The following is a 23,641-nucleotide window of genomic DNA, read 5'->3' on the forward strand; positions in this document are numbered from 1 at the left end:
GGTCTTAATGAGCAAGAATAACATCCAAAGCATTCACTCACTCATTCATTCAATCTCTCTGCAGCTTTCTGTCTTTCTTTTTTGTTTCTCTGTACACCCTACAGCATTTTTGAAAGCCTTCAGCAACCACTGATACACCCCCAGCTGTTTTGATGTCCATCCATCACCACTCTGCCCTCTTAAACTCGTAAAGCCACTCTTACAGAGGTTGCTTTTGCAGCTGTCAAGTTGGCTGGAGGTGTCCATTCAAAACATGTCTAAACTACACAAGGGTAAACTACACGGGGGTTAGCACCCCAGTGTTTAGACTTTATGCCCTCTGTCCCCTTTCTGTCATGACAAAATGTTTCGGCTGATGTCTGCTTTATGTACATTTTACTGCTGGATTTTAAAGGTTAAGCACAAGCTGATATGAAAGTGTCAAACACATAAATACAGCAAAAGCTGAGTTTCTTTTTGTGACCATCAATAGTTATAAAACTTTTTTTATATAACAAACTGAAGGGATACGACTTAAAAATCGGTGTTACCCTCACCCGCTGTCTTCAGAGTCTGTCATAAACGTCATCCGTGTGACGTAGATGGTGGACAACAGCTCAAGAAGTTGAACTGTAGGTGATGCAAAATGACAAAAAGGTGTGTTCTTTGGCTGCAAAAATTCAATGTACAGTGGGACCCCTGTGCACAAATAGCCCAAAGATCCCAAAATATCAAAAAGGACAAAAATTGTCAAGTTTAAAAGGGCACATCGGAAAGGACCTGTAGTGCTGTTTCACACCTGAGGATCACTACAGCTACGGGATGTGGAGAGCCAGTCTCACACGAAGACTTGATCTCATCACTACTGCTTTTCCAACAATATGGACATGTAAAGAATCTAAAGAGATGTGTTCAAGAGCCTCTGAAGTAAACAGGGTAAGTACAATGACCTCAACCATTCTAGCTGACATTAGCTAACATGAGCTAGCCTTGCTAGCTAGCTATCTTAGTAGCTAACTGACTAAACGAAACGTTAAAACTACTCCACGTAGTTGCACTGCGGACATTTATAGAGGATCCTGAATGTGAAGTTGACGGAGGTAGATTTTACAACAATAATAACAACTGAACGTTTGCGTTTAGCGAGCTAGCTGCTGTAATTAATAGCTCAGTGCAGTTTCTAATGTTCGTTATTTAGCTAACGCTAGCTAGTTCCGTTTCCCATCATGACCACTGCTAAGCTAACTAGCGTAACTAGGTTAGTTAGCCGGAGAGATGACAAGCTAGTAAAACGAGAAATAGAACCAGTGACTAGCTAGCTATTCAAACGCACCTGCTAGCTAGAAATAACTGTTAATAGACAAGATTACTTTTAATATAGTAGTAGTAATAGTATAGTATATAGTAGTAATACTTAGTAATACTTTTAGGATCAGTTTTCAGTATAATGGCTACCATAAAAGCTTTTTACCAGTCGGAATTCCCAATTCTGACTACTGGGCAACTTTCTGGAATTTTCGAAGCCACTTCAGGGTTTTCCGTCAATTCACTTGAATTCGTCATTTTTAAAGCAGTGAACGTGTCATTTTCATTTTAATTGACATGTACAGTGTTTTTTTTTTCTTCAGTAGCTAAGATAGTGTGAGCTCACTAATACTTTTAAGGGTCACTTCCGCCGCCATGACCGTCCCACAGTGCTGCTGCATTTCCTTCCATGTTGCTGCTTGCGTGTTTGTTTCTCCCACTTTAAAATAAACTGACTTAAACCCAGAAGAATTTGCCTTGTATTTTAAAGGTTATTAAAATCACACTCTTTGATGTTCGTTTATTCTGCATATTTTTACCATTTTGACGAGAGACGGATCAGGGTGGGGCTGTGGAAACGCTGGCGTGGACTCTGCAGCGACCGTTAAAATCCGTTACTGGCAAATAATTCTAATCACTTTACAACCACCGAATGGTTCTGGGCATAGAAAATACTTCTTATTCCTTCATGGAGGTAATATTATAATATAATGGAAAAGCCTGTAACTGTTTATTAGACATTTGCTTATTTGTTGTAAATACTTGCTTGATTCATTTCACTCTCAACATTTCTTGATCGTTCTCAATCTCGATTATGTTTTCCATATGCTGACACATCATTCCATGCAGGGTAGTATGTTTCACTGATTAATTCCATCAAAAGAAGCAAATTAGGAAAAACACAGACAAATAAAAACAGTAGTGCGAACCCCTCCGCTCGTGGTATTTCTGTAATACAATGGTCCCTGCGTTAGCTGCGTTTGTGTCTAAATCCAGACAGAACTACTGTTTTATAAATACAGACTGATGCGCACACACGTCACAAACACACACACATAAGGATTTTTCTTCTTTGTAAACCTCCCAAGACAGCATTTTCGACATCCACACAGGGCTGCACACACACTCAGTCATTCCCCGATATTGGTTTGGAACTTTGGCAGTACATATCATGGGAACCTTTCACGAAAGAACGCGAGCGCTTGAGTGTGTGTGGTGGGTTAAACGAGATGCAGCGGTCAGTTTCAGTAAGCGAAACGGAGAATTACGCCCGTCAGAATTAAGCTGACAGTCCCACGTCGTGGGCTGAACCATTTCCCCACCGCGACTGCGAGCTTCTGCGTTTTACGAGCCGAGGTGCGGTGTGTCTTTGCCACATGTTGGCACGATGGAATCTAACAGCAGTGAGGCTGCAATCTATCCCTACATTATCAAGTGTAACCGCAGGCTTTGGTGTAAAGGTTCACTGTGTAATATATAGTTCTGTACCCATGTTTCGGAAAGACTTCACAAGGACGGTGGTGGTGGTGTTGGACACCTTGGCACATTTTGGCACGCGAATGACAAATGAAGCTACATACAAGGTCTAATGTCAGTATCCAGAACGCTTGATACACCAAGAACACTTACTCAGATTTATCAGTCAGACTGTATACATGTATGCACATGTCATTAACACTCATAAACCTGCACCGTGGGGACATACACTGGAGTCACCTGATCGTTATTGCACACATGCTCCAAGGGATTTTACCGTGCATGACCAACAGATGGCGTTAAACATTTTGCATGCCCGATCTCGTATCAAGATTGAGCGTTAAACTGTGTTCCATTCCACGGGATCCCTAAGTAGAGCCTTCATATTCCCTACACACTGATCACGTGATGTGGATCAAGGGACGTGTAATTCCTTTAAATCCCTTTATTTAGCAAGGCTGTGTTGGGGCGTGAGGCCAAGGAAAGGACAACCGTGACTGAGCCAAAATCATTCAAAATAGGCCAAAATAGGCCCTCCTCCACTGATCTCAGCTAGCTGTCTGTGCGTGTGTGCGCGGGTGCGTGCGTGCGTCTGTGTGTGTGTGTGTGTGCGTCCATGCTCACCATCATCATCATCGTCATCACTTCCTAACCCGGCCTTAACTTCTTGACTTTCCTTTCCGAAGCATAAATATACTTCAGCAATGTGAGAAAGGTGCTATATAAATCAAAGTTATTATTATTAAAACAACACTATAAACAGTGGAAAACCTATTTTAAACACTGCAGTCCACTTTGGGTGCTGAGAGTTAGCTCTGAATCAACACGCCCAGGAGCTCCTGGGCGTTAAGGCATTTGACAGCATTCAGTGTCCTAGAGAGTGTGCTTTACTGTTATATACACAGTTTACAGGTTCACATGAGTAGTAGATTGTTGACTCTTTTTGTATGTGTGTTATGTTTAAAGAGGGATGAGTGGTTTGGCCTTTGTATAACAACACAAAGGAGCAGGAGGGATGAACATGCCATCTAACATGACTATGCATTTCCACACACATGCACACACACACACACACACACACACCACTCTGCTGTCTTAGAAGAAGGAAGGTATGATCTCTCTCTCACACACACACACACACACACACAGACAGCTTTACTTCTGCTGTGTCTTTAGCACGTAGTACACGTGTCATAGCCTACACGATCAGCATCATAAAAATGTCATTACTGGTCCTGCTTTGCAGTAAAGACACGTCCACTCACTGCGTCTGAGGACTGGCATTTCATGTTCGGCATGGTTCTTGGATTCTTATTCAAATGCCATTAGATCTTGCGGGAAGATGCAAATTCCACAGGTTCCGCTCATTCAACCTTTTTTTTCTTAGCGGCTCAAGTTGGAAATTTCTCAACTCAAGGCCAAAAAGCTCCGTGAATCATACCAGTTGCTAACCAGTGAGGAGAAAGAGGTGTGCAGATGTCAGTCAGATGGCCGCATATACAAAATGAAGGAGAATATCACACGAGCTGAGTGGGAGCGACCAAAGCCGCATGAAACGTGTAAACTGAAGCCAGACACCATCGAGGAACATCTGAGGAAGGTTTGAGAGTTTAGAGGAGAGCAGCGCTAACTATGTAGAGCTCTATATAATTACAAAACATTTAACAGTCTCATAACTTTTTTAGTGAATGTGCAACCCCAGTGAGATTGGCGCAAAGACATCACATCCTCCATATGTAAATGTAAAATGGTTTCCTGCGATTTGCGGCAGTAAAGTTGTACCCCCTTCAGTTGTGAGTACAGACCTCACCAGTGTGACCTCTCCATGAGGAAAAGCCAAAAATAAGGATGTTGGGCTGGTCAGTATAGCTCCCTGCCCCGCCCCTCACCGCCCCCACACACTCAGCCAATGCTATGGACTCGTCTGAGGATGCGTGTGTCTGAAACTTCTGCCCTGTTCGGACCCCTGGTTTTATCAGTTCTATTCTTCTTCTCAGTCTCTCTCTCTCCTTCTCTCTCTCCATCCCCCCCGCCTCGCTCACTTAAATTCATCTGCTTTTCATCTCGGAGCCTGAAGGATAAAATAGAACCTGGACATTTTGGTTAGGGACTGTGGGTTGTGATCTGGGATTTACCCTCTAAATAATAAGAACCAATTGATTCCCATGTTTTAAAAACAAGTGTACACAGGCCTGAACCCACACATACACACGCGCACGCACGCGCGCACACACACACACACACACACACACACACAAGGTCTTTAGTGCAATATATATATATTATATATATTTATATATAAACATACAGAAATATATATATATAAACATACAGAAATATTAGTAAAGTCAGCATGCTGCACACACACCCACGTACATGCACTCAACACACACACAGTCAAGACACACACAGACAAAGGGCCATTTGAGGAGTTCTTAATCCCTGTTAGGCTTGGCATTCTTGTTAGTGGCTCTGGTTTGGATTCATTTACACAGGCCCAGATTTCTTTTCAGATCCTCTTATACAGAAAGAGAGAGAGAGAGAGAGAGAGAGAGAGAGAGAGAGAGAGAGAGTGAGTGAGAGGAAAAGAGATGGAAGGAGACAGGGGAAGAGAGGAGGGGAGAGAGGGAGTGAGGAAAAGAAAGATGGAGAGAGGGGAGGTGGGAGAGATAGAATGGAAGAGAGAGAGAACGAGGGAGTGAGAGGGAGAGAGAGAAAGAACATACTCTATTGCCCTACATCACACTAATGTCTCACAGTAACAAATCTATTAACTGATAAACACAGAAGCTGCATATGGCATTACTGTAAGTCTTCCTCTTCTCTTCTATAGTTGCCTGTATGGTGGACACTGATAGGTGCTGATGGGCATTTAGGCTGATCCTGCTTGCAGAGATCCGCTCACACAGAGACCCGCTCACACACCCACACAAAGAGACCCGCTCACTCGCCTGGGCCTGCACAGAAACCCACTCACATACCTACACACAGAGACCCGCTCACACACCCACACACAGAGACCCACTCACTCGCCTGGGCCTGAACAGAGACCGGCTCACGGTTCGCTTTTCAAAAGGAGATAATTTATGAGTAAATTAAATGGAGAATGGAGGAGAGATTGAATGGCACCTTTGCCATGATGCACTGTGTAAACATTCCCACTGAATGAGGAGAAGGGATTTCTCCTTGGAAGTGCAACACTCTCTTTTAAAAACGAAAGAAATTCAAGATCGTCTCATCAGTGAAGTTTGAGAACGTCGGCAGCCTGTGGAGACTCAGGAACATGAGCTGGAGTTGCTGTTGTTTGATATCCAAACTACAGGACATGCCGTCAAAACAAGGGCAAGTGCATAAGGGAGTTCAGTGCAGAACATTTTGGGAAGAAGTACGATGTGAGACCGACCCAAGTGACCCAACTCAAAACTAGTGCACGGATATAGATACAACGGCACTGGCCTGAAACCTCTGAGCGTTGCGTGAGACCAGCTTTGGGATCCACTAAAATTTAACCAGAGCTTAAGCAACTACAATCCGACAGTCCAGAGCACCGTAACCAGCCAGCCACAAAAACGAACCAACAGACATTCCTGATGTATCCACCAAACATAAACTGCTGAAACTTCTGTTTTTATTTGAAAAGAGTGAGAGAGAAGAAGAGAGCCAGTTACAGAAAGTGAGAGAATGAGAATGGGAGAGAGATAGAAAGAGACAGTCAACACTGTGTGTGGGTGTGGGGGGGGGGGGTGTGTGTGGGGGGGTGTGGGTGTGGGTGTGTGAGGGTGTGTGTGTGTTTGGGGGGTGTGTGTGTGGGTGGGTGGGTGTGGGTGTGGGTGTGTGGGTGGGTGGGTATGTATGTGTGTAGTTTTTTTCATGAGTTAGCCAGTGTGTCCCAGCAGATCTCGGTCAAGACTCCGAGCGGCAGGTTTTAATGGCGCATTAACGGAGATGGCTCTCTGATTCCAGCCACTCTGAGTTCCCCACAGCAGTAGTGCCTGCGGCAGGCTGTGCGCTATCCTACAGAGACAAACGTGTTAAAGAGCCATTCATAGCCCTCCGCTCCCACTTTAACCTCCATGGGTAATGTAGTTCAAATGACCCCTGTTCTGCTCTCGTTTAAACACCTCATTCTGTCTTTCTCTCTCTCTCCTATTTCACACATGAAAATATGATTCACACACTCCTTTCTGCCCTCTCTCCTATATCTCACATAAAAATAACACTCACAAGCACCTCTCTCTCCCTCACTCTACCCCTCTCTCCCTCCTTCTCTCTCCCCCCCTCTCTCACTCTCATATGAAAATACCATTCACATATATCTTACATTCTGTCAGAGAGCTTCAGTTCAGCACAAAAGACATGGCAAGGCCATATTTAGTTACAGGGTTGCCAACGCATAAAGCATCAGCCTGACAGTTAAAAGAATGCATTTAACAGTTTCATTGATTTAACAGAGACCATCCCATATTAATTTGAAGCAGTTTGAAAACTCTCTCTCTCTTCCTGAGGCCTTGTTTGGATAGGATGGTGTCCTGCTGTGCTTGGCATGGGGTCAGCGCTCGGTTGGAGAAGACACTGCTGGTGCTGCTTTATTGCAGCTAATGGATGGCTGTCCCTGTTCAGCCTTGGATGGTGGAGGATGAACGTTTTCACATCATATAACCTGTGCGATAGCAGCATGGACCAGGGAGAAAGACAGGGAGAGGGAGAGAGGGAGGGAGGGAGAGAGAGAGAGAGAGAGATAGCATAGCATAGCAGCCCAGCAGTTTTCCACTCACAACCTCTGCACTGTGGGGTCATCCTAAAGAATCCGCTTTGTTTACACGGGGGGTTCGTTGGTCATTATTGAAAGAAAGAAACAAACATACATACAGATGGATGGATTTCCCTGTGCAGAGACCTGTCTCAGGAGTGATTCTCAGGAGTGATTCTCAGGATGTGTCTCAGGAGTGATTCTCATGAGTGATTCTGAGAGTCCTGACCTTTCACTCCATACCTCCATACCTCCTGCCTCCTGCCTACTTTCACAGGGAACGTTTGGTCTGCCAAGCAGTGTAAGTAAGCTCCTTACCCTCCTGACATCCTCACTGTCCGGTTGAGTCGTTCTGTCCACCATTCGCAAGTACCAAACATGTTTAATATTTAATTCTCTTTCTTGTAGGGTTGGATGGACGCTGCTTCAGTTTGGGAGTCTCGCATGGAAGACCATTAACTGCTGAGAGCCAAGCACTTTCTCATCTGTGGTCTCCTGTGCTGTCTCCATCTTGCCGGGTTTAAAGAATGCTGCAGTGTGCCAGGCCGTAAAAAGAGAAGCTACAGTAACTTACAGCAGCAGCAAGCAAAGCAAGTCTGTATTGTCATAAATGCTCTTTAAAACATGACTATAAAACCTATTTCAGAAGAGCAACCATTACTTTAGATGTGAGGCAATAGTTTTGTTTGAATTTTCTTTCACATTCGCAACTCCTGAGCACAATAGGGAAGGTCAGGGTTCCGGCTAGTGTTCCTGTGTTGGTTAGAGAGAAGCTTTAAATAGTTCAAATGTTACGGTGTCAAGAGACCGTCAATAGATGAATATTCCTTCTACAATATAGACATAAATTATGAATAAACCTGTTTTCCCCACATCCACCCTGACTGTCCACCGTGGGTTCTAGCTCATCCGAGCGCGTTCTGAGTGTCGGGAATTTTACGAACAGTCAGGAGTGTGCTCTGGCACAGCAAGAGCAAATTTTCAAATGAATAAGGTACACGTCAGGGCCATGATTTCATGCGAAAGTACTGGAATAAACCTAAATTGATCCGAACAGAATACAGAGAAAACACAGATTGCATTAAAATTGGACAGAACAGAGTTGAACAGATAGAAGCACGACTGAACCTGTGTGGAACAGGAATGAACAAGTGTGGATTTCACTCTCTTTTCTTGACCTTTCACCTCTTGTTTGCTGTTTCAGATGCTGCTGACCCTACGGTCACCTGAAACGGTACTGTCTGAGATGTTTTCAGTCTTTGGCGTTAAAACATGGTAAACCATGCAAATGTTTATGTGTGTTTCACTGCAGAAGCCAGTAAATCTGTCTTTGTAAAGGGTGGTGAGGTCACCTTGGGGCCAGGCCCATTGAGGTGAGGTCATCTTAGAGCTAGGCCCATTAAGGTGAGGTCATCTTAGAGCCAGGCCCATTGCTACTAAGTATGTCTAACCTTAGCAACACCACATTTTGGCGGGGCTTCTACGATTTGGAAATATCATCAGCTGTTTTTAGTGCATTCTGACAGGGAGGAGTGCCAATAAGTGAGACTCGGAATGGCATGTCAGAATGTGACAGTATAGATTCAGCACTGCTGCCTGAGAAGGAAGGGAAGAAGGAAGAGTGAGTAAGGTGGCGGTGGATGTGAACTCCAGGAACAAAGTGGGAACTTTGACTCTGCAGCGCACCAGAGCCGTGGTGAAGAGGTTCCACTCAGGCAGGGTGAGCTAAGTGCCGAGCTGCCTGCTGTCTGTCAGGTCACTCTCTCTCTCTCTCTCTCTCTCTCTCTCTCTCTCTCTCTTGCTCACTCTCTGTCTCTCACTCATTCTTTCTCTCGCGCACGTGCGTGTGCTCTCTCTCTCACTCTCACTCTCGCTCACTCTCTCTCTCACTCATTTCTCTCGCGCACGTGCGTGTGCTCTCTCTCTCTTTCTCTCTCTATCTCACTCTCTGTCTCTCTCTCTCTCTCTCACTCATTCTTTCTCTCGCGCACATGTGTGTGCTCTCTCTCTCTCTCGCTCTCTCGCTCACACGCTGTTGCCCTGAAGTATCTCTCTCGTTAGCAGACATTAAAAAGTCATTCCCCCCATGGCCATGAGCTTGGGTTAGCCAGTGCTACTGCCAAGCTCTAAGAACTGCAAGGAGTCTCTCTCTCTCTCTTTCTCTCTCTCTCACTCATTCTTTCTCTTGCGCACGTGTGTGCTCTCTCTCTCTCTCTCTCTCTCTCTCTCTCTCTCTCTCTCTCTAGCCCTCTCCCTCTCCCTCCCTCTGTCTTTCTCTCATTCTCTCTCTTTCTGTCTCTTTCTCTCTCATGTTGTCTCTCCTCTCTCTCCCTCAAATTGTCTTTCAACTCCCCCTCCCCGAGTCTTCCCGAGTTGACAGGTATTTCTGCCTTCAAAAGTCCTGCAGCTTCCCCTCAGCCGAGGCTGTTACCCGGGGCTGTTACCCGGGGCTGTTACCTGCACACACCTGCCCTACAGACATGGTCTGCACCCAGGAAAGGGAACAGCGCAGCTTTTCTGGCAAAGTCCCGCAGGAGCTCACCGTGCGGCTGCAGAGAGAGAAGGTGGGTAGTCCCTACAAGAGACATTCGGGACATCAGGACAGTATGTGGAGAGGCTAATAGGTATGTTGAGTAAGACAGGAATTCTTTTACTATAAGATGCTGTTCTCTCCATCTCTCTTGCTCCTCTCTTTTTTCTCACTTTCTTTCTGACCCTCCCAACCCCCCCTCCCCTGGGCAGGTGGTTTGGCAGAGAGCTGACAGGGGCATCAGAAACCAATTACCCCATCTGCTTACACACAGCTGTTTTACTGCCAAACTAAACTTGCCTATCTGAATGGGCCTCTCTCTCTCTCTCCCCTTCTCTCTCTCTCTTTCTCCCACCTTTCTTCCTCTAGATTTTTCTCTAGATTGACTCATGTTGTGATTCTTTTGACATGGCCAATACACAAGGCACAGCTGTGTGTGTGTGTGTGAGAGAGAGAGGGAGAGAGAGAGAATAGCCTTTGTATGTATAGCTATTTACCAGTAATTAACTAATACACACATAGACATCAATTTTCCGATTTCTGCATGCTTTTAAATACGTCCCCAACACTGTCATTCACTGTCACACACACACACACACACACACACACACACACACACACACACACACACACACACAAGGAAGAAGGAAACAGCTCTGCACCCTGTCCAGTGTCTGCCCTGGTTCTCACACTGATATCTCTCTCTCACACACACACACACACACACACACACACACACACACACACACACACATGCACACACACACTCTTTCTTACGCTCTCTGTTGGTCTCTTTCACCCTCACTCCCGCTCTGTTCTGGAGAGGCTGTATAATTTCAGCTGCCCATCATGGTCTCTACGGTAACGGCTCCTGGGTGACCAGGGTTGGAATCTTTAAGCAAATTTGATTTCTCAACCCATTTGCCTTCTATAAACGCTGCCATGTGTTTGATATTATGTTTAAACTGTTCCAGCACAAGGGCGCAAAGAGCAAGAGAGGGAGAGAAAGATGTAGAGAATGAGAGAATGAGAGGGGGAGGGAGAGAGGAAAACACAGAAGAGGACAGGAAACAGGGAGCGAGGAGGGTAAGGAAGCGTGGAGACGGGAGAAAGGAAAGATTATTTTCTTCAGGAGTGAACAGGAGGCTGATCACATGCCAATACGGTACTGTCTTTTCAAACCAAGCCGGCGCATCCGTTCAACGGCTGAAGGAAGCTCCGCTCACCTCAGCGTAATTTGTCCATGATCACTCCCAGGGAGACGTTCCCACCATGCAGACTCCAGCATGTGGAGTTTAGCCTCAGTCTTGCTACTGAGCATGCATTGCTCTGACCCACTCCCAGATTAACACGCTTCGCTTATTGTTATTGTATACAAAAATCATCAGATTGAATATTGTCTGAAAAGTTTTTACCACTTCTAACGCAATTGCTTTGGCTGTGAATTATTAGCCAAATTAATAAATGGTTTTAATCTTTGGTGATTTTAAGATGGTTTTGCAGATAGCAGAATATTAATAATCTGTGTAGTTTTGTAAATAATGATTCGAGAAACATTTAAATTAGCAGAAAAGCACACTTAAACTGAAGGACAAATGAACTGCAGACTTTGCTGTGTGTGTCTCTGTGTGTGCGTGTGTGTGTGTGGGGTGTCTTGAGTGCTGCCTCTTAGGTTTTAAAAACTGTTGCTTCTCTGTTAAAGTGTATCTATTCTCAGAGCTTTGGATATGAATCAAACTGCTCATTTCATATTTAGCTGATATGCAGAGCCAGCACGCACACACACACATACACACAAAATTGTCATTCCACCAGTAGTACAGCTGACAGCAGAAACGGGTTCTTTCAGTTCCCCCATGTATATGTGTGTGCGCCACAGTGACTAATGGGCATTAGCACAGGGCACAAACCCAATTCTCTGCTCATTTCCAGCCCCCTCAGAAACCTGTCAGACATAGCCATGGTGGTCTGAGACACGCTACAGCTGAACCCATCCAGGCGGGACTGCTGAGATGCACCAGGAACCATACAAGCCCTCCACTGAGAGGCAGCACGTTTGTACTAGCCCTTCCACAACAGTCAGCGTCTGAACTCTGATTCTGGGTTTCAAGGTTGGGAGAGAGAGCGTGTGAGGTTACACTCCACTCCTTTTCCCATAATTCCTCCCTCTAGAGAGTGGTGGAGCAGTACCAGCGTCTGGCTGTTTCAGGCCTTGTTAATGTCACTCAAGTCCACTTCCTTCTCAAGCTCACCGTTCAGGGAACCGTCAGATTTATGGCGTCTGCATGAACTTGTCGTTCACCTCATACACTGGCGAAACAATGCCACCGACATCTTGTTAATGTGATCTTTGAACCTCTGGTTTAGTGATAACGATTACTTAGTTAAGTTTCCATAACAACCCCCAACATGTCCCAAGTGCTATTTCGGCCCAGTTTTTCATGCTGTTGACCCAGCTGGAAATAAACTGGGAAACAACTTTTAAACTCTCAGCCTGCTGCTGGAAGCATTGATCCCATTTTGACACCATTTTCTAATAGCGGCTAACGTAAACAGGAAGTTAAAAGACAAATCAGAAGAGCCATGTGCTGAAAATGGCCGGGGATAAGGAAGGTGAACAGGTTCAGTGTTTTGGTGGTTTGAGGGGGTTAAGCTCCATGTAGCCTGCAGGGAAAGCGCTTCATACACAGCTCTCAAACATCTATATGTGACCCCTGGTTTACTGAAGCGTTTGTTTGTTTATTGTTTATTTATTCATTCATTCATTGTCATGTATTGTCTCTTTGAGACAAGAAAACTCAGAGACAAACACACAAATGCTGCATGTAGAATCATATTTGAGTTTACACTCCTCACCCCTCTCTGAAGTATATATGAGTTAAGAACTGAAACGCACTACGATGTGCTCATGTGCCAATCTATCGGGTAATCTAGACCTCACTATCTTGGCACATTTCAGATGTGACCCAGCCAGACTAAATTTGATTTAAACTGATGAGTCTGGTGAATATTGGGAATATGACCTAGCCAGACTAAGTTTGAATTACTATTAAACTAAAGAGGGTGTGGTATTCAGTATGGTATTCATACTAAAGAGGGTGTGGTATTTAGTATGGTATTCATACTAAAGAGAGTGTGGTATTCAGTTTGGTATTCAGTGGTACAGGTATGGACTTCAGACATGGTCAAAATCATTCTCATTCACCTTCCGTGTATATGTATGCACATCTGTGCATTTGTGTGTGTGTGTGTGTGTGTGTCTGTGTGTGTCTGTGTGCGTGTGATGCCCAGCTGGAACCAGAGGACTCTGGGAAGAGTATGGATCATATTAAACTGGGGGTGAGTCAGAGGTCTGCACTGAGAGCTCCTACGAGTCCAGGGAGCAGGAGCAGGCCTGGGGAACATAAACACCTGCACAAGAGTCCTGCTTTCTGCCAGTGAGACCTGCTCAAAGCCATGTGGAATGCACCGGATGGTAATCTCATCATATTCAGGTAAAGGTGTGTTTGATAACATCAAAAACACTACCTTAGGATAATCTGATGTGTGTGTGTTTATTTGTGTGTGCTTGTGTGTGTCTGAGTGAAGGACGTCTATGAAAGTAATTTCTATCTCAGATGTTTATCAAACTCGGAAGGAATTCAAGGAAAGGTAGCATGTGTGGGGGTGGGGAGAGCCAGATGTAGAGAAGTAAACAGAAATAAAGGTGGATATGCTGTCCCTGACAACACTGATGGGAGGAAGACAAGGTCCTGTGTGCTGACTGGTGTTCCACACAGTTCCACTCCACAGAGGAATGCAGGGAGGGGCATCTTAAAGGGAAACTCCAGGCTTGTTCTTGGCACTGAAAATGCCACTCTGTGGAATTTCTAGTTCTTGGCACTGGGAATGTCACTGCATGGAATTGCTTGCTCTTGGCACTGGGAATACCACTGTATGGAATTGCTTGTTCTTGGCACTGGGAATACCACTGTGTGGAATTGCTTGCTCTTGGCATTTGGAATGTTGTTGTAAGAATTTCTTACTCTTGGCACAGGGAATGCTGCCATGTGGAACTGTTTGTTCTTGGCACTGGGAACGCCACTGTGTGGAATTGCACTTTGCCTTCTCCACTACCCCACGCTTGTGCTGCACTCGTGCTCCAGGCTCCGGGCTCCAGGCTTCGGGGCTCCGGGACGATCTACCACAATGTGCAGAATTCCTCGTTGCTATGACTGCACCCTTGGCCATGCAGGATGAAACCATCTGATCAGCCCATAGAAGGCCACCACGCGAAAGAATATGGATTCATCTATTTCTATTAACTTAAAAAATATATATGTGAAAAAATACCAAACTTTCAGCATATTTATTAGCCATGTAGGATTTTCCTAAAAAGTTTCTAAGTTCTTCTGAAGTTTAATTTAGTATCTTATGAAAACAAACAGTTCTGAGTTTCCCAAAAGCATCACAGCCAGTAGAAGTCTTACACTGCCTATACTGTACAGTCTTACACTGTCCCATCAGTGCAACATGGTCAGTACTGGGTGCTTTGGCTGTTATTTGTAATGAAGCTCAATCCAGTCCCTTTGTATCCACTGATAGTATTATAAAGAAAGTCTCGTAAAACATGGAAATATATATATAAGTAAATGCTGTATAGGAACAAACATTTTAAAAAGAAAAAATATTTATCTATGGTATACTCTAAAGTATAATCTATTTTGTATAATCTAAAGTATAATCTTAATTTTAAGAAAAAAAATATCACCTGCTTTTAAGAGATTTTTGCTTTCAAGCCGTTTTCACTTTTTCAAGAGTTGACTTTTTTTTCTCCGCATTTGTTTTCTGTAGCTGAACTTGTCCCCAGTTCTTTAGCCTGCTGTCACTCCCAGACAGTGACCCCTGCATGGGTGAGGAGCAGACCCCACAGCGGTCCCTGGTGAAGCATGCACTCAAGGGGCAAGACGTCTCTTTGATGTAGGTAAGTGGTTCGATTCCAGCGAAGGTGAACGCCCTGTATGTCCCAGCCTGGGATTTGCACCGCTTGGGAATTGCTTCACGCAGGAGGCCTGTAAAATTGTTTAAGTGGTTCTGGATACCAGGGGGCAGTTAAGTCATTACAGGAGCCAATTAAGTGATTAGAGTGGCGCTTGAGCCGCCTTGTGTATGCTGAAGGGGCCAGCTGATTGGCCGATAAAGGGCTTCCTGCCACTTTTACCCATGTTTGTGCTTGGAAATTTTGAAAGCTGATTTTGGGTTCTCCAGCAGACATCTGAAATAAGGGAGTGGAGGTTTACTTTTTCCTTACAGGCTTCAGGGAGACGTCTGGCTCTTAGACCTGAGACAGCAGAGCCTCTACACACTGTCGAGCTACAGCGTATACTGAAGAGATTAAAGGAGATTAAAGGAGAGCTGGGATCTTGGCATACATCAGAAACCTCTGCTGTAATTGATACTTTGGCAATGATGAGTTTTCTGTGAGACTTTCTGTGAGACTTATGCCGATGATAGCAAAGTTTTGGTCAGTGTGTGGAAATATTTATTGACTGATATTATGCCAATATGAGTAATTCAGTACAAAACAGACACACAGCTTCAATTCAGCTGTGTAAGAAGATAACATCACTGCTTAAATCTACACAGCAAAACTCTAGTACTGAATTAACACTCGGAGTTTAATCAGATCACGTCAGTTAAATGTCTGATTATAGTGGGACTGTAGTGTCTGTTGTGAAAGTAATTACTCATTGAATTATTCCTCATTACTACAGCAGGTTTATGACATATGGCAGTGAGAAAGTTTAACTGACTGCCATCTCACTTGACTATTTCTGACTTCATTTACATGGTTATTAAGACATCAGGCATGCCTCGTGCAGTTCCTGATCCCCAACTCACACGTTCTCATCTTGTTACGGAAGCTTTGGGATGGCATTCCTGTGTGCACTAAACCATGTAAACATCGTATCAAAGTAAGTCAATGCTTTTTAAAGAAACACCACAATTATGCACTGAACTAGCTATCTGGACATTGTTTTGTTTGCAGAAACAAGTCAGTGTATACTTTAGACATATTACTGATTATTAACATTTAATTAATTAGTTCCTACTGTGTAGCTGGTGCCCAGCATAAAGTCATTTTAATCATCATGACAGCTGAGTGTATTTGGTTTGTTTGGGTTTGTGCTGTGTAATATGTAAGATTTTGGTACTTCTAAGTAATTAGTTCCACCTTGGGTCTTCAACATTGTTCGTAACTAAACTCAGCATGCTTTGGCTTGGTTCTAAGAAATGGGCGTGTTTAAAATCTATAAACATGTATGTCGCGTTAAAAGGTGAAACGGTCCGCAGCACCATCTGGGCCTACAGATCAGACGACTGTTGCTGGCAACTGCAGAGCCGTGATTATCCAGCAGAGAGCAAACGGGCTGCATTCTCCATCCCACTCCCATCGCTCGCATCCCGCGAGGTCCCGCGAGGCCCCGCGCAGCCTGTTATTACATAGAAACGTCGGAATGTAAATATTTACATGCAGAGAAAGGTCAGAGGCTTTTTCAATTCCGTCGTGTAAAACGCGTTATTTACGTGAGAGAAACGGACCGACGAGCACAGAGTGAAGTGGAGTGAGGTCGTGTGTGATGGTGTCCGCGAGAACGATGTGTTGAAGAGGCATTTCGCAGTGGTTTGTTTGAGATCAGAGCGATAAGCATCTCGAGGACTGCACGCACGCATGCCTTTCTACTTATTTAATATTGCTCTCGCGTGTATAATAACCCCTTCAGTACACAAAAGGTTATTGCCCCGGAGCATCTCTGAATATTTCTGGTAAATTCATTGTGGACACGGTGAAGGCACCCACGAGCCATCAACACAGTTTAGCAGCTAACTGCCTTCATCAGATGAAGACAGTCGGAATTGTTGGTGTGTTAGAAACAGACGCAGCAAATACTGGCAATGGTTAATAGGCCTTGTATAAAAATACAGAACTAAAGCAGAGAGAGATACTGCATTGGTTTGTCAGCCAATGCAAGTGGAAATTTCAAACATTTTTTGCATATTAGATTTATTTAAAGATTTTGACTGTCTGAGAGTGGGGAATAGGCTGTTGTGATTGGCTTCTTTGACATTTTGAGGCTGGAGGAGACGATGCCATTGTAAGGACACTGACAGAATAGAGACAGTAGCCACTCTCTCTCACCTCAAGCACAGGCTCCAGTTACTATCTACAAGGTTGTGACCTTTGACCCTAGCCTAGAACAGGGCAGCAGTGGCATGATACCCTGCCACCCTCACATACAAAATGTTTGAGCTTCAGTATTTTAGGAATGGTTATGAATTATGAATGGTCTTACAGAACAGAGGGGCATCATATAGCTCTATATAGTTTTAGTCTCTACATAAGGTGACATGAACCCAACTTGCCGAGATGGCATGAGCTAATCTCTACGAAGGCCTGAATCCTGCATTGTAGAGCACCTATATAGAGATGAGCTATCTGGCCTCTGGCCCCACCCATAGGCCAGTCTCCTGCAAACTGTACCATTGACTCATGAACTGTGATTTCTACATGTGTGAACAACTGATTTGGTTGTTAAGTCCCACTGTCATTGAGTATCTGCCTGGGCAGACATGGAGATAAGCCACACAGGGTGAGCACTGACCCCGCACTAACCACGCGCACTCTCCCCAGTTCCGCCTGTTTCCACGGTGATAGCATGGGCAACCAGTGAATCATCAACCACTGTGATTTTGTGATGCATACCTGGCAGCGGCAACAGGGCCAATAGTCAGAGGAAGGTGAAAACAGCCGTCTTCTCCTGGGCCATGCTAACATGCCTGGAGCACACAGCCTCTCCTTCCACCCTCCCTCCCTCACGCCTGCTATCTGTCTGTCAGCACACGTGATCCCACCCGAACTCCACCTCCGAGACCCCACGCACACGGCGGGATCGCTCTCCCCGCCCATCCCGTTTCCCGTCTGCAGGACGTATGCAGGACATTTGCAAGTTCAGAAAGCTCCTGACTAGAGCCAAGATTAAAACAGCTCAATAACAGAGAGAAACCTCAGAAGTCACTGGCTGTCTGTGTTGCAGCGGCACCTGTACACCTAGCCATGCTGCCATCGTAACAACACTCAGGGTGCCTTGTGGACTGTTTGGAACTAACGTTACATGACTCTAAAGGTGTGGGAGGAAGAAGATCGCCCCAAACCCTGTAATAACGAGCTGCAACTACTACAGTCACAATCAGGATGTTTGTTTATTCTGGAGGAATCTAAAATCACAGGCCTCAGGGTCTGGCTCCTACTCATTTTCCATCCTCTCATTACCTAGGAGACAGATGTCATGACAATGTGACCAACCAATTACATGAAGTGGTTCAGTTACAAGTGATTTACAAAATCCTTGGCTAGGCATGGATTTGAGGTGCAGATTTGAATACCACTGGTTTTGTTCAGAGTCACTCGAATTTTGGACATTCTGGGCAAATCTTTTGAGGACATTCCAGTACAGTAATCAAAATACATTCATCAAGAAACACCATTGTCTCACAAGCTCAACCCCATCCTGTCTCTCTCTCCCCCTCCCTCTCTCTCTCTCTCTCTCCCTCCCTCATTCTTTCTCCCCCTCTCTCCCTCATCCCTCATTTTCTCTCTCTCTGTCTGTCTCTCTCTCTCCTTCTCTCTGTCTCTCCCTCCCACATCCCTCATTCTCTCTCTCTCTCTCCTCTCTCTCTCTCTCTCTCTCTCTCTCTCGGCTTGTGATTAAAAAAGCTGAAGCTCTGTTACCCTGCACTGATACTACAGTTCCCACAATCCCTTTGACATGATCGTTAGGAAGCTCAGATGAAATCTGAGAGTTTGTGTGGCTCCTGCAGCCTCTCAAATTAGCACAGGAGCCCTGCCACTCGACACAGTGGGGGCCCTGCCTCTCAGATTTGGTTGCAGCGCATATGTGTGTGTGCGTGCGTGCATGTGTGTGTGTGCGTGTGTGTGTGTGCGTGCGTGTGTGCGTGCGTGTGTGCGTGTGTGCGTGCGTGTGTGCGTGTGTGTGTGCGTGCGTGCTTGTGCATGCGTGTGTCTGTGTGTGTGTGTGTGTGTGCGTGCGTGTGTGTGCGTGCGTGTGTGTGCGTGCGTGCGTGCGTGTGCGTGCGTGCGTGTGCGTGCGTGCGTGCGTGTGTGTGTGTGTGTGTGTGTGTGTGTGTGTGTGTGCGTGCGTGTGTGTACTCCGGACAGAGCTGTGCTGCACCTCCACAGCCTGGTTGACCTCCACCTTATGCTCCACAGCTCCATAAATAGTCTCCCTACTGGCCCCCACATGGAGAAACAAACGCCACATACTCTCCGTCTTTATGTCATCAAGTAATCAGGTTATTCCGTCTGTCTTTCAGGCTGTGGTTACAAACAACCAGCTTGGAGAGCAGAGCGAGAGTCTCTCCTGGCTGGACACAGGAAGCGTCCCATTGCCTCGTTCCTGTCTTCACCACTCATCCATCCTCTCAGGTCTATCAGTCTGTATGTACCTATATTTTAGCCCTCTATTTAAAATAAAGAAAAGAAACAGCCATTGTAAAAACCCCGGGTTGTAGCTCAGGGTGCGGTGTGTTAGTGTGTCTGGTGGCAATCATGTGAGCGATCTGGTCCGTAATGTGAGCATGAACAGTGTTAAACTGTCATGACACTCTCAGCTACCCTGCGTGGAAGTTACCACTCGCCTGACTGTTCTGGAGCCCGTGAACTTAAGAGTCCCTCCGTTTTCACTTTTCATGTCACCCTTCGTCTACGTTACCACACACACACACACACACACACACACACCTACAGCCCCTGACCTGAGAGAAGTTGAGTCCGTTGAGGGGGTGACACTGCTCCTCCACCTCCTCGACAGCGCCAGTGCGCTTGCCTGTGCGCTCGGCCTCCTGCGCCAGGAACAGGTCGAGCACGGGGGTCCCGCGCGAGCGCACGTCCCACTCCGTCAGCGAGTTCACCATCAGCATGACCCACACGGGACGCTTGCGCTCCCAGTTCCCCGCCATGGCATTGAAGAGGTAGTCGGCGTAGAGGCCACGCCCCCGCTGGTCCGCCGTCATCCAGAGGGGCATCATGTGCCTGACGTAGTCCAGGTGGCGCTTGAGGCGGCGGTAGAGGTCGTGCGGGAGCAGGCTCTGCAGACGCTCCCCGTTGGGCAGCAGCTGGCAGCTCGTCAGCTTGGAGATGGTGAGCGGGTCGGTGAGGTCCAGCTCAAAGAACACGCTGGAGCTGGTGTGGAAGGCCTGCTTGGAATTCTGGGGGATGTAGTCCCAGACACGGGTGTACGGGACATGAATGGTCCCGAACAGGTAGGACGGGGGCAGCGGGGCGGGACGGTTTATTGTCCACAGGAAGGAGTTCATCTCTTTCTGCTGCAAAGATGAGGTGGGGGAGGCGTGAACCAAGTGACCTGACTCACGGGGGAGAACATCTACACCCAAGCTGCAAGATCAGGACATTCGCATGTACATATATGGAACTTAGCAGACACTCATCCAGAGTGGCTTTCAGAATTGCTTAGTTGCCTACTTGGGAAAGTATCATTAGCCAGTGCCAATAGGTGAGAGTCCAAAATACTGTTAACCTGATATACTGCCAGAAATGAGACTGAGAGATGTACTACAACAGAACACAGATCTAGAAAATATGACACAATTCGGGTGTAAATTAAACAGATTAGATTAGACATTCAAAATTCTACTTTTTCCGCAGCCCCCCAGGCGAGGCCATGACAGGATATTGATAAAGACCAGCCCGCATAATTCTAACTAATTTTAAGTTTTTTTTACTTTTGTAAATTCCTTGAATCATTCAAACACTCGCCAGGTACATCTGACGTCACGCGTCTTGTGACGTCCATTGCCCACTACCAAATGTAGCTCATTTAAATAGTGCGACCTTCATCAATATCTGTAATGGGAAGTTCAGTACCGCAGTATCAATAAACATATAAGATATATTGTTCAGCTCTGTTTTATGGTAGTGAAATACAATAAGTATGCAAAGAATATAAAAGCTATTTAAATCATGAATGTATTCTTTTTATTAGGCAATTATTATTTAGACTATTGTTCTACTGCTGTGATGATTATTGTAGGTTGGTTTGACATGCACGTACTATTTTAAACGAGGAGTGTACTGACTACAAGGCCCCACTTCATGCGGAGATTTAAGAGGTACGTTTTTCTTTTCAGAGAAACCGAGTGCCTGCGGCGCTGTAAGCGCAGAGCTCCCAGCTCGTCGGTGCGCCGCAGGTAAGGCTTCGCGCTCGCCTTTCCTGGGTTACCCTTACACGGGCCACGCGCTACAGCACCGCCTCTCTACTTTTAAATGTGCAGTTTAGCGCGTTCCGCTCAGGCCAAAAGCGCCGAGTTCATCATTTACCATTCAAGCCTTATATTGTTCAGTTTTATGGAATTTAAATGAAAACGAGGTGTATTGGATTTCTATTCATTTTACATAACTCGGTTCATGTGTAACCCGATTTCATACTTTTTACTCGAGGCGTTTCCGTGTGTGAGTACATGATGCAAGGACGCATATAATTGTATTTCATTATAAATTGGCTCTTATTTACTAAACAGAAAACAGGTATTTCCACCGACTCAGCGGGAACGCGTGCGTGGTCAAATTAAACCCACTGCAAAATTTAAGTGAGTTCGTTTAACGGTTTTACCGGAAAATCGGGTGTTTAGCAGGAAAATAAAATCCGGATTCATCATAATCGAAGCCTGTCTATTAAAGTCATCGGTTCTTTAAAAGCTATTTGAAGAATGTGTTTTTAAGTAAACGTGCGGACTTCCTAAACCTTTGTCATCTTCCGTCTGTAGTGATCACATCTCGACCTTCCAAATCCGAGCAATTGAGACGTTTGGGTATATGAAATGACTCTTGTGTAATAACAATTGCTCAGACATCTTTGTACTGAGCATCATAAATTGGAAAAACCTGGTCGTTTTGTCTATTACAACAATAGGCCTCATCAATGACAGTCGAAGGCAGACCCCATTTCATCGAGCCTCAGTTTTTTAGGAGAAAATTGCCTAAGTGCAAGCAGAGCTGTACTGACGCAGTACAAATTGAGCGGAGGGAAATGACTTGGTTAAATCTCTGCTTAACAAGCAGGACGGTTTCAAAGATAAGTCTTCGGTCTGAATGCTAGAAAATGCTGCGTACTAGTAATATTTTAAAGAGTAATGAAATCAGACCTATTGCTACAGAATTTGTGGTGACGTTGCATGTGCGTTAAAGAATTTGTGCGTTTCGTGCTCATGCATAATGCATTTTACATATGATTCCAATTACGGTCTTGTTCATCTCCCAAAACGTATAATTCTCACGCTGATAGACTGAGGAGAACGGCTGCTACACGACGTCGGCCACATGAAAGCGTCTGACTAATCGCGCGAGGGCTCCACGTGTCCTGCAACCAGTCCAGTTTATAATCCGACATAATCTGATCAAATGCTCTTCTGATGTAGGTTAGATTTCACTTAAACGCTCTGGGGGAAAATCGTCACTGGGACTATTCCACACGCATGTATCTTCCATCGAGTCATCGGAGTACTTCTTCTGTCGCATATACATAAGAGAAAGAAATATTTCATTTGGCATTAATTTTATTTTTTTATCACCAGACTTCTGTTTATACAATTGGCCGCAGGCGTCTGGAACAATTTTAATTTATAAAGGCAACAGTTCCCCAGTGTGTCGGATCACCCAGACAATTATAGCCTCTGTCGAATGATGATAATAATAATAATAATAATTTCAGATTCTGTGGAATTATAGGCTGGTATATTATGATTATTCATAAATTGGGGCAATAATTTCTCATTCAAATTGTGGTACTCGCAAAGATATTTAATGGAGTGCGCCACGGCGCGCAAATTTACCTTTACTGTATCAACAAAATTTACAATATCTTATGAATAATAATAATAATAATAATAATAATAATAATAATAAACCTTGCACATTTTATTTGACAGAATTGTTCACTGTCTTTGTTTCTGACCTTATGCATTTTGACATTTAATCCGAACACAAACGACTCGCGGTTGACCGTTTAATCCTACCTTCGTTGTGTTCTGTGCACACGTCACTGGTCACCGACGCCAGGTAAACTGAAAACGGCACAAAAACGAACTTACCGATTTCGGTTTGTCACATTGCCTTGTTCTCTCCCGCGCCTCCCGGGACGATCCTACCAGAACAAAAACACAACACAGCAAGCCTCGTAATCCTAAAGGCCAGTTCATGGCGAGACCCGACCGGCCTGGAGCGTGCACAGCGCCCGCGACACTTTTCTCCTGTTATGTCTCGTGCTCACAGAATAATCCTCGCCGTTTGGAGTAATCAGAGTGCTTCCTGGCGGTTATAATTATCGGCTTAAACTTGCCGCTTTGAAGAGAAGCACGAAGCATTTTCTTTTTCCGCCATTCTCTCGCTCCAACTTAAAGAAGAAAGTTTGGGTTATGTTCCTGAGTCCGCGTGCTTCGAGCTAGCCAGCAGTCGCGGGCGTATTTTAGCGTGGCGCCACACAAGTTGTAGTTGAGTGAGTTGACTTTGAATGGCCCCCCTCAGCAGG

General features: G+C 45.2%; 1 protein-coding gene and 1 long non-coding RNA gene across 4 annotated transcripts in view; one reads left to right on the plus strand and one right to left on the minus strand.

Annotated features, from left to right (window-relative positions):
• Positions 1–23,641, minus strand: part of trabd2b (TraB domain containing 2B) — a 55,994-nt gene extending 32,353 nt beyond the window's left edge. For both annotated transcript variants that reach the window (XM_027032064.3, XM_027032063.3), the window contains exons 1-2: positions 23,205–23,641; positions 19,854–20,423 (exon numbers count right to left, since the gene is read on the minus strand). In XM_027032064.3, coding sequence (XP_026887865.2) covers positions 19,854–20,423; positions 23,205–23,312 — 678 coding nt within the window. In that variant the 5' untranslated portion in view covers positions 23,313–23,641. The remainder of the gene's footprint in view (positions 1–19,853; positions 20,424–23,204) is intronic.
• Positions 9,516–15,334, plus strand: LOC145653767 (uncharacterized). Of its 2 annotated transcripts, none has more exons than XR_014119964.1 (3): positions 9,516–10,074; positions 13,332–13,540; positions 14,077–15,334. It is a non-coding gene; the product is annotated as an uncharacterized LOC145653767 (long non-coding RNA). The 2 variants fall into 2 exon arrangements; XR_014119965.1 differs by having other exon boundaries at positions 13,332–13,534.

The sequence above is a fragment of the Electrophorus electricus genome, chromosome 25 (genome assembly GCF_041902795.1).
Source record: "Electrophorus electricus isolate QZ-2024a chromosome 25, ASM4190279v1, whole genome shotgun sequence".
Taxonomy (NCBI): Eukaryota; Metazoa; Chordata; class Actinopteri; order Gymnotiformes; family Gymnotidae; genus Electrophorus; species Electrophorus electricus.